Source organism: Podarcis erhardii (assembly GCF_964252035.2).
Source record: "Podarcis erhardii genome assembly, chromosome: 12".
In the NCBI taxonomy this organism is placed as follows: Eukaryota; Metazoa; Chordata; class Lepidosauria; order Squamata; family Lacertidae; genus Podarcis; species Podarcis erhardii.
In genome coordinates, this window is record NC_138513.1 from 15,391,076 (window position 1) to 15,403,222 (window position 12,147).

At 41.5% G+C, this 12,147-nt stretch overlaps 1 protein-coding gene across 4 annotated transcripts in view; it reads left to right on the forward strand.

Moving 5' to 3' along the window:
- Window positions 1-12,147, forward strand: part of PARD3 (par-3 family cell polarity regulator) — a 550,835-nt gene that overhangs the window by 349,781 nt on the left and 188,907 nt on the right. For all 4 annotated transcript variants that reach the window (XM_081834189.1, XM_081834186.1, XM_081834187.1 and 1 more), the window contains 2 exons: window positions 4,594-4,782; window positions 6,427-6,597. In XM_081834189.1, coding sequence (XP_081690315.1) covers window positions 4,594-4,782; window positions 6,427-6,597 — 360 coding nt within the window. The remainder of the gene's footprint in view (window positions 1-4,593; window positions 4,783-6,426; window positions 6,598-12,147) is intronic.

A 12,147-nucleotide genomic window follows, 5' to 3' on the forward strand; every position in this document is an offset into this window, starting at 1 on the left:
GCTGTTACTGGTTTCAGATCCACAATACTTTTAGCCTGTTGCAAGGTGGCTTTGCAATAATTTCAAGATTCTGATGGAATTTAGTTTTGGGAATGAGAGCGTTGCACATTGGGCTGCTCCATCATCATGCATCAGGACAAGAGTAAGGATGTGTTTGCTGAGCACATTGGGGCTGTGAAGCCAATACTTTCAGTCGCCTGACTGGGAACCATGTGCAATTCTGCACTGAGATTACTGTAGAAACTTTTAACTTGTAATAGAAAAATCTGTTGTGTGACTCTCTCATAATGGCTTTTTAATCTTCACATCCCAAAATTTATGGCTGGTCCTTTATGTTCTGTCATCAACTAACATTTGGAAATACTGGCTGCCAGTTCTTCTTTGCAAAGCAAAGAACACAATTTTCAGTTCCCTCCCCATTAGAAATTACTGTGTCTTCACCTATTTGTGTTCCAAACTTCAGCTAGTGGAGGTGCCATATCCATTTTGGGTACATTTCTTGGCTTCTTGTTTCTATGGACAGAATTAGAATGAGAATGGATTAGGGTGGCCACTTGTACATCACAAAAAAGGAGAGAAAGAAGACACAGATTTGCATAAAATATGCATATGCTAACAGGTTTATAGATGCAAATTTAGAAACAATGTATATATTTTGAATACAAATACAGTACATTTCACCTTAGTGGGGAAGGTTGTGAGCAGCTGACCTGTGTGCCTGCTTAGTCAGTTGCCCAGATAGGCAACTTTAAGGCCCCTGTTGCTCTCCCTTCATTTTTAAACCAGACTTTGTGTGGACAGCTCTTCAGATAGACAAACCCCATCAAGCAGAGGACTCTTCTCAAATCTCTTCAGATAGAGGACTCTGTTCTTAAAGTTGGAGTTGTACACATAGGATCATAGAATTGCCTGTCTATAAAGGCATACAGGAGGCAAAGCTAACAAGAGCTGAAAATATACCTGGGCTTCATTTCAGGTGAGCTGGTGGGGGTTTACAAAATTTCTGGAAACAAATGATGGCATGTCACTTACTGTTCACCAATGCTAGGTTTGAATTTGAGGCAAAGAAGTCACCTATGTAGTTTATCACCCATTGCATTTTTATTGCAAATTACATACTTGAGCAGCTTCATTCATTCAACTGAAGTCATTTCAGGTGACCTTTTCTTCAGTACAGCAGCTCTGAACAGAGCATTGTGAAGTTGCTAATTGTTTTGGACATGGTATGCAAGAACTCTTGAGGGAGTTGAGCCTTGTTGTTCAACGATTACAGCACACAAATTGACTTGGGTGTTTTATTTCTGTGGTGACGGGGGCATGTGAAGCAATAAATTTCTTTCGCGGATCATCTAATCATGAAAATAATGTTGAGGTATTTTGATTGACGTGCTGAAGCTGTTAATTTGGAGCATATCAAGATCAAATGGAAGTTATTGCAATTAGTCAGTGATTGTGTTATATTTTCAGTTTCAGTTTTTAAATGCCACATTTTACATATTTCCCCTTGCATTTTAAAGCCATAATTCATGATCATGGGATGTTGGTGACACTGTTGTGTTTCACATGGTCAGTGTTTCCTTCCTTCTCAAAATAAGAGTCTGCTTTAAGTTTTGGAGTATTCATTCTCACTCAGTATTTTATACTGCCAGTAATTACCGTAAGTGGTGGTTTGTGCCTGTTGGGCATAACCTGTAAGGCACTAACCTAGTGCAGCCTTCAGCTACCTGGTACCATCCAGATGTTTTGGACCACAGCTGCCATTTGCACCAGCCAGCATATGCTGAAGTCCATTAAAGTAAGTTCAGCTAATACTATGTAACCCAGTGCTGCTTATTTATCCTGGAGGAGTTCTCTCAACCAGAAGTCTTCCCCAGACCTACTTCTGGAGAGACGGTAATTTCTTAACTAGCGATATGAAGGACTAAGCTTGGAACTTTATACCTAAAAACCATTTGTTCTCCCAGTGGCTTCTGCTGTCAGTGTTAACTATAGTGCAGCATAACATCTGCACCAGTGCTAATGCTTACCATGCTTAATTTTTAACTGCTGCTTGAAGTTAGTTTCGTAACACTGCCTGAAGCTAGCCATGTTTTACATTAGCTTTGATAACAGTGGTAACTCAACTGGGATGTGAAGGATGGAGAGAATTCACATAAGGTTGGATTGTCTCAGGAAATACTCGCATGATTGGGAAATCATTGCTTACTGGCATACACAAATAGCTGATAGAAATTGCTAGGAAACTTTAGTTCTTGACCCAGGAAGTACAACTGTTACAACTTCTATGATGTATGAATGACAATTGCATTAGCACTATGAGCACCTACTTATTGTTAATGAAGGACTTTGTGGCCAGACATGTTTTATCCAACTGGAAGGGGAAATGAATATTTGTTGGGAGTTCTTTGATTATACTCTTAAGTGCTGATTCAGTTCCAAATTGAGATTAGGTCCCCCCCCCCATCACTATTCTATTCTTTAGAGATTTGCTGTTGTCATTAAGTATTGTGGATGCTGCTACTCTTAGTGTACTATTTCTTCTTCTGCTCCCCAGAAAGACGTATTGGGAAATAACTGGAGAGTACTAGTTAATTCTGAAGTCCCACATGTGTGGGAAACTGCAAAAGAAAAATGACTGTCTGAATTCAAAAAGTGCATGGGGCTTGACTCACTCAGTAGCCTTTAAAGCCCACAGCAGAGTTTAAAATTTGCAAAACATAGGAAATATAGGTTGTTAGATCTTTGAATGACCCAGTATTGTTGTTGGCATCTGTCTGTCTTGAGACAATAGAGTGCACATCCGGAGGTGATGTCAAACCTCTGCATTAGCAGCACCAAAGTGACCTCCCTGGGGCGCAAGCCTGGGCTGTGTATATGGAGGCCCTGGGCTACTCAGACAACAAGACCCCTGTCTCAGCCTTGCTGATGTGGCCCAGAGGAAAGCAGAACAATATGTTTGGCACCAGCTTGGCTGTAGGAGTTGCCAGAAAGATGTGTACAAGGAACTATTCAACTATCTTAGGACTCCGCTCTGGATTTGTGTAGGGTTTGCTTTATTCTCCTGAAGATATCCCACAAGGCAGCACAGGTTTATGTTCAGAGTTTTCCTTCTGCTAGATGGGCTATCTTCCCAGTCCGACAAGCCCCATTTGCCCATCACTTCCCTCTACAGCACGTGCAGAAACCTCCTTCTTGACCGTTGGATCCACTATTGGTCTAGTCTGCTCAATCTGCCAGAGCCTGTCTTTGTGTTCAGGGGAAGTCCCTAACTCACCAAGGGTTTGAGACCCAAAGGTTATCCTCATCTGGTTTAACTGGTCAGTCAAAGCTGTTCCTAGGGTGCGGCTACTGTTGTATGCAGACAGTTTCTAGGAGCCACAGGTGAGATCTGAGTGCAGGGTGGGGACCAAAGGTGGACAAACTACAAAGCACAACATGTCCCCCATCAGAGGTATTACCCCTCCCCTTTACAGCTTCTCTAGAAATGTACTCCTTTGTGGTCCTTAACCCCTTCATCTACTAACTAGCATGGTTATGCATGGTTGGATTTGACTGAAAAATCTCCCACAAGGCACACTACACTCAATAAATATTGGTAGTATTATGAAGTCTGAATCTGCACTCTGTCTCCATCTTCTAGCAGGAGACGGAGCTTCCAGTACTTAGAGCAGCATACCTAAAGCAAATGGTTACCACAAGTGACCAAGCAAATTTATAATCACAAAATGGCAAGATATAGTTTTTAATTTTAATCTAGCAAAAACAACAACAACATATTTTATTTCTATCTCTGAATTCTACTAAGCATCAACCACTCACTCTTTTTATGTCAGCAAGCCACCATCATTGCTATTTATTTGGAGTCAGGCAGTGTACTGTGAGCAACAAAGGTAGGAGTGTGAAAGTAGAACAGATGTGAAATGTCGAAGATATTATTTTTTTTAGTATTTACAGCTGTGCCCCATATGACTTTTCTGGCACCCAAGAGCAAAGAGGCTTACCGTTACCTGATCTCATCTGTAATGTTTTATATGACGTTTCTTTGAACATTATTAATAATCCCAACTGCAAAAGAAAAATGGAGCACATGACTAATGGGTATTTATCTATTTGCCTGCTGTTTGTATCCTTCTTGCTGCTCAGAATACATAAATATTCAAATGTCATTATTTGGAAGGGCAAATGAACTTGCAACAGAAAATGTGTTGGTTTTTCATGCCGCCAATAATTATTTCCTGTTTAGAAATGGAATGGTTCAAATTTGTATTAATTCAGAAAGTATTGTATTGTATTAATTCAGAATGCACACACACATTCTCTCTCTCTCTCTCTCTCTCTCTCTCTCTCTCTCTCTCACACACACACACACACACACACGTGCACACATGCACAAAAACTGTTACTAGGAATTATTATTTGAAGGTGTTGCCAGATGCACTATTATCACAGATTTCTGCATAGAAGAATTTCAATAGGAATGTTCATGGTATTGTAGTTCTTACATGTTTAAGAAAAATTAATAGCTGTAGTTAGAAGATAATTACAAAGAAGAAATGCTTTTAAATAATGCCTTGGCTAATCTTTTCCTGACAGAAAGCAGAAGAAGAAGATCTTGTCCTTACCCCTGATGGCACCAGGGAATTCCTCACCTTTGAAGTTCCCCTTAATGATTCTGGATCAGCTGGGCTTGGTGTTAGTGTGAAAGGTAACCGGTCAAAAGAGAACCATGCAGACCTGGGCATCTTTGTCAAGTCCATTATTAATGGTGGAGCAGCTTCTAAGGTAAGTGGATAAATAATTAGCATTTTTAAAAGACCTGGTAACTTTCCATTATTTATTTTCTTTAACATGTTTTCCAATTCTTTCCTGATTTTTCCTTTGAATCATAAGTATATTTCATCATTTTATATTTTATTGCTACGGAACATCTACAGTTTCCACCTTGATCACCAATGAAACAGCAAGACACTATTAAAGAAAATAAAACATTATTCTTTTATGTGCAAAGTTCCAGACCTGCCTACTTATAAAATGTTCAGCAGAACAATGGTGTGGTCAATGGGAGATTTTGCAGCCGACCAGCCCTGCTCCTCAACAAGTTTCCTAGGACTCCTGTGGCCCAATCAGGAGGAACATCTACAATCCTGGGTTCAGTATTTTTGGAGGTCTTCTGCCTGACCATGCAGATTTAGCAGCAAAACCTATCTGAACCATAGAGTGGTCATTGCCTGTAGCACCCAGCTAGTTACACAATAGACCTGAAAGAGGTGGGAATGAATGATACGAGTCAGACGTATGGCAGCAAAGTGAGTACCCTCTCCTTTTTGCCAAGACTAGAGAGACCAACAAGTGTTTTGCTCTTATAGGAACACATGGTGTTGCCTTATATGGAGTTAGACTATTGGTCCTTCTGGCTCAGTTCTCCAGAGGTTCAGACAGCTCTCCAGAGGTTCAGACAGAAGACATTCCCAGGCCTTCCTGGAGATGCTAAGGATTGAACTTGGATCCTCCTGCATCCAAAGCAGATGCTCACGGCCCTTCCTCACATGAATTGCATTTGCTTTCAAACCATGGAAGACACCAAATTGGAAAAGAAGTTCATAGTGAGGCCAGGGAGAAAGCTCTCTTTCGGCCTTTTCTAGCCTCAGGGACAGAGGAGCCAAAAGAGGCTTGACAACCATATGTCAGGAGTGCTCTGATGGTGTTTCCTGCTTGGCAGGGGGTTGGACTCGATGGCCCTTGTGTTCTCTTCCAACTCTATGATGACATACTCCTTGGACTCTAAATAAAAAAAAGAATTCCTTCCAGTAGCCACTTAGAGATCAACTAAGTTTGTTATTGGTATGAGCTTTCGTGTGCATGCCAATAACAAATAACCAATACCAATAACAAACTTAGTTGGTCTCTAACTAAAGTGCTACTGGAAGGAATTCTTTTTTATTTTGTTTCGACTATGGTAGACCAACACGGCTACCTACCTGTAACTAAATCCTTGGACTCTGTTATAGATGGGATTATTCACATATAAATGCACGATGCCACCATCTCATAAGAATATTGAATGTTGTAAGATGAAGAGAGGAAGGTCCCAATGTTCAGCGGAGCTATGTTAACAATGCTGTATAATTTTATTGTAACTAGTATGGCTTGGGGATTACTTTCAGGGGCTCATGGAGGAAAGACGGGAACAACTCTTAAAAGCACATTTCACTTAGTATGCTGTTTACATAAACAGATTATTATAATGATGTGAAGTTCAAATATGTATATAATTGGGAGCGATATGTCTGTAGTGATTTCTTCAAAAGTCATTATAGTTGTGTTCGCTTAACCATAAACCCTCAGGATTAAGATTTTTCTTCCTAGCTAAAAGATGCCGGAAAGGTCCTTTATTTGTTCCTAACGTGAACATTATTCCCTTGCCAGGATGGAAGACTCCGAGTGAATGATCAGCTAATAGCAGTAAATGGAGAATCGTTATTGGGCAAAACGAACCAAGATGCCATGGAAACCCTGCGAAGGTCCATGTCCACAGAGGGAAACAAGCGTGGAATGATTCAGCTCATTGTGGCAAGGCGAATAAGCAAGTGCAATGAGGTAAGAGCTGTGTGCCTTTTATCACCGATAAGATTTTGTTTCATAGGGAAAATTATACGATGGGAAGAATCATGGAAAAGCCCATTCTTAGAAGTATAATTATCTGATTATAGTATAATATACCATAATATAATTGCACTCCAGTATCTGTAAGTAATTGGGATCATGATGGAATAGAAACAAATAAAATAAATTTGCTCATGTTTCACAGGGACCTTTTCTTCACACATACCCCAATGTAATTAATATGATAACTATTGAAATCTGTATAGCTTCAATAGCACTTGTATTATACCAGCTACTCTGGCTTCCAGTATGTTTTTCGGTCCAACTGAAAGTGCTGCTTTTTAACCTTTAAAGTCCTAACCAGTCTGAGCCCAAGTAATCTGACAGGACACCTACTGCTGAACCATCCCACCCACACTCTGAAATCCCAGTTGGAGGCCCTCTCAGTGTGTCTATCTCCTAGGTCTGTGAGGTGGGGTATCATGGGGGAGAGGGCCTTTTCTGCAGAGCCTTTGGAACTCTTTCCCAGTAGAGCTTCAACAGGCAGATACACTTCAGGCCTTTTGGGAGAGACTCATTTCCTTTGATTGGCCTTTGCGCTAGCTGGATGGAGGTTGGAATATTATGTTGTTTCTATTGTGAATCTCATTTATTCTCACTTTTTGCAATTTTTTAAAAAAGTTTTTTTTAAGGTTATATTTCTGTAAGCCACTTTGCCTTGAGAAGCAGAGGTGGGATGGCCACCTTATCTAATGTTTAAAAAGTTATGGAAAGGTGTCGTTTGGCTAAAACTGAGTGGATTGGGGGCTTGTGAATTTCATTAAAGAGTTCTCACCCTTTGTTCCATAGTTTAAGTACTTAGAAAATCATTCTGTTTGAAGCCCCCTCTGTTAAGAAAATTTTTTTGGATGCAGGAATATATCTATTTTAAGGGAGGGGGAGATCCATACCACACATGTACTGTGGTATGAAAACAGAGCTGACCATTCCTGATGTGGTTCTGACACCTTTGATGGCTCTGATCCATTCCATTTCTGCATTAATATGTGACTCTAAAATAAAAACAGAAACTGTACGAAATTCCTGTTTAACAGCCTGGATCTAGGCACATCAAAGAAGTGTTTGAGTTAAATGTGTTGTAAATTTAAACAGGGAAAACAGGTAGAGAAAAACGGGACTCTGGTGGCACAATGTTTTATTGCATATACAACACATATAAATCATTTTTTCTTTACCAGTGTAGCCAAGTCCATAGTTTATCACAAAATATAAATTTAAATATGTGTTTAATCTTGGTAGACACATTTCTAAACTTATTTTACCCTACTTTTTGAATACCTATTTTGATACATCCCATTTATTTGATACATTGAGATGAAAATGCATCAGAAAATTTGAAGAAGTTCAAGATATCAAGGCTGTAACGCCATCCTGTATTCTTGAGAACTTTTTCAACCGTCGTTTTTTTGAGCAGAACTGTATTTTTGCTTTTCCATGAAACTGACATGTACTCCAAATAGGCTCCTTGGTAAACACTGAGTAAAAAACATTATATAAAGACATGTGTAGTTATAAAAAGCAAATGAAACTGTTGATTTATGAAGGAAAATCCAAATTCCACACCCTACCAATACCATTTGGACCAACCAAATGGTGCAGAACAGGGAAAAAAGCTTTTGAGTTCTCCAAAACTATCAGTGGCGTAGCGTGGGGGGTGCAGGGGGGGCCAGCCGCACCGGGCGCAACATCTGGGGGGGGACGCGCTCGCCGCCTCTGGAGTCGCCGAAGAGCCTCGGGCGCAGGCTGTTTTTGAGCTAGAGCCCCATTTTTCGCAGAACCGACGAGCTGTGCGCGCGTCCGGGCTGAAGGCGTCCGTCAGGCAGCGGCTCTCAGCGCTCGCCGCAGTCCCCGCGCGTCAGGGCCATGGAGGGTGCGCCAGGCAGCCCCTCCTCACAGCCCCGCCGCCGCTGCCGCTGCTGCTGCAGCTGCTGGGCCATGTTGCATTTTCCTCGCCTCTCTGCCCTCCTCCTCCGGGCAAGTGGCGTCGTTTGGGCAGCAGCGCCAGCGGCAACTCGCCTCAGATCACCTGACACGGACCCGCCGCCGCCGTGGCTACCTTACTGTAAATACCCCAGCCCAGGCAGCAGCAAGAAGAAGCTGGCAGCGGCGGCAGGTTAGGGGTTAGGGGCGCAAATTACTTGCCTTGCCCCGGGTTGGGGGTGCAAATTACTTGCCTTGCCCCGGGTGCTGACAACCCACGCTACACCGCTGAAAACTATTAATCAGGCTGGATCTTAAGCATGGAGTCACAGTCTTTAGTTGTAGCATGGAAGGAACTAGCAGACTTCTTTACATTATGTTTCACTAGGTGTTGTGCAGCTTTCAAGTTGCAACTGGGTCTGGCCCTAGGATCTCTGGGGCAAAGAAGCATAGATAAAGTGCATATACATACATTTGCATACATATATTTAAATGTTGTATAAACACCGCTGTTTCTGCAAAACCCTGAATCTGTCACTGTAGAATCTTTCTTGTTAAGACTGGGTACAATTCAGGCAAAGCCAAAATTCAGAACCTGGTGTGTGTGTTTGCATTATTGTACACCCTCAGGATAAAAACTTATGCATATACACTATTGTACTGTTAGTGCTCAGGACAATAAGCATAAATACAGATTTAATGTCACATACTCTAGGAAACATGTAGCTGGCAGGTTGTTGCTCAGCTTCCACTTATTCCAGTGCATGGCCTCAATAAAGCATGTTTTAAACAAGTGTGTTGAACTTTGGCCCAGGCAAACAAGGTAGACGCCAGAAAGTCTCAGGGCCTATAAATAAAATGTGTAGCGGAGTTAAGCACATTGAGAAATAGCCTTGTGTATCACTGCACAAGCTGCCTTCTGTTAGAGCTTAATATTAGGGGATAGACAATGTCTGCCTTGCTTTTCTCCAAGCTTTTGTCTGGGAAAATTAAAATATGTTTCTCTTTCAGAAGTGGTTGCATAAATCCCCCAGATCTCTGTTGTTGAAATGGCTACCTCTGTTGTTCAGGATGTCACTGGTTTGTGTTAGGGCTGGAAAACAGTATTGGTTGGGAAGCTTATCAAGGCATCACAGCTATAACACAATGTGAAAGGTTATGTTCAACTTGTTCACCCTCATAATTGTTTTCTACATCCGATTCCAAAGATTTATAACTTTGTAAGTCTACATTTGAATCATGAGGGATGTTCAGAGAGGTGTTGCTGGAGGTGGAATTTTGATTGGAGAAATCATTGTAGCTGGTAATAAGTTGAAAAATTCCCTTTTCTGTTTTTAACCCAGAGGCCACTTTTTTCTTTGGCTGTTAGAATAATGATAGTACTTCAGACTAATGTGTTCTGGGATTTAAATTGGAGTTTTGTACATTGTCTTGTAATAAAAAAGAAGGTAGAATGTGACTGTTAGCATATTGGGCCACAGAGATTGTATTCATTTTAAATACTCCTAAATTGCCAGACTACTTCTTTTTTTAAAAAGGTTTTTAAGAGCAGTACAAGCCTTTCAGTGGCATCGTATTTTAGACCTCAATGGCCACTGAAAGACTGGGCTCTACTTCAGTTGACCTGAATTTTATTTTTTATTTTTTTACAATTATTTGAGTGAAACAGTAAAAAGGTTTAATTAAAGGGTAGTGTGTGTGTGCGCGCATGCGTGCGTTTGGCCATGCTTCTTGTGAAAGGATACAGGGTCTTCAAATTTGGCAGAGGGACCTGCTTCTCTTTCTCTTCGGTTTTTGAGTGTCTGTTCTGAATCCTCCAAAACCAAACATTCCCTGCTTCCAATGTTCATTACCTACCTTCATGACAACCCTAGAAAGATGACAATCAAAGTAATGATGAGAGGAAAACTTAATGTTACCACGTACTGTTACACCACCTGGCAATTATATTGTTGAAATGCCAGTGGTCATTTAACTGTCCCTTTATCATTTGTTAGATAAGGAACGAACAGGTTCTGGTTAGAGCAGGTAGTATTTATCAAGTACCTAGTATTTATCGAGCAGCTTGTTCTTATCTAGATGATGAAGGACCATGTGGCAAAGTCCCATTTCTTATTTAAAACATGGCTCTGTCTGCATAAGGACAAAAGTGCCTGTTTTCGTGTGGGCTGCTTTCCTGCTCATGACTGATTTGTGCAATAACATTACAGCTTCTGACCAGCGACTAAGAGTGACGCTGTTTTGGAAGTATCTTAAAAATCCCAAGAGGGCTGTCTGGAATGATGCTAGGGTTAAGCAGGTGGGTAATCACTGGATGGTGGACTGGATGGGCCTTTCGTCTGATTCCTTGAGCAAGACTCTTCTCATGTTCTCCCATCTCAACATTTCTGTCTGCATGGGGAACAGGGAACATTTCAGGAGATGGTGTATATTCCACAGCCCTGTTTGTCTCTGCTGCATGAAACAGACCTCAAAGCAAAGTTCAGGAGCCACTAGACCACCTTGTCCCCATCCCCTCCCTTCCTGCCTAAGCTACTCCCTTGGTTTGTAATTAGCATGCATATGCCTTGTCTAACAGGGAAGTCTATCCTACTTGAAGCAGATGTCTTCACTAGTAGAGGAAGTTGTGGCATGGGTGTTTGGAGAGATGGTTGCTTAGGCTGGAGCCTTGCCTTGCCTGAGAGATTCTTTCCCATCATGAGCAGCTATCCACCACATACGATGCCGGGGTAGATAAATAGCATGAAGCTAATGTTTTCATACATATCTCAGTAATATGTATTTCATACATATCCATGCAAGATTGGATTTAAATATATTGTTACGAAAGTTGCCCACCATACCCAGTCTCTGCCAAGCAGTAGCAAGATTCCAGGGTTATGTTTCTGTTGGGAATCAAGTTCTTAATAAATATGGTTTATTCCACACATATTTGCACCAGAAGCTTTTGATGCAGGAAGTGCACCGTTTACAGCATTCACGTCTCAAAAGGGGCTTGTTCCTCACAGCAGTGCAGCTTTGGATTCCACTACTGTATATCTCTGTGTCTCTGTCCCAGCCTGCCTTCAGCTAGCCCATCAAGATGGTCTGCCCTTCAGCCCCTGCATGGAGTTCTACCTATTTCGTGCTTTTCCTTCCCAGAACGCCCTTGCCAGACAACTCCCCCCTTCTGTCTGCTAACCCCACTCCTACCTGCTCTTCCAAGCCTAGTTTTAAAAGATGACAATTTTCCTGTAACCTATGTCATCTCTCAGCATAACATTGGCAACCTCCTTTGATGCAGTCTCAAGGATTTCTCTGTGATGGGCCATCAACGCCTTTTGTCATGCTTAACAGCTTCTTCTGTCCTGGCCTGGAAAGAGAGCTTAGCCTGTATTTTTGCACTGCTTTGCATCATCCCTTCAATGGCTCCTACCATTTTACTAATTTCTAACATTCACTAATTCTAGCAGTTATGGGTGCCTTTGCACCCCTAAACTCAAATCTGTAACATCATTATCATCATGTGTGTGGGATGTGGGGATGGAGAGAGATCCATGCCATGGCCACATTGCAAGTTCTTCG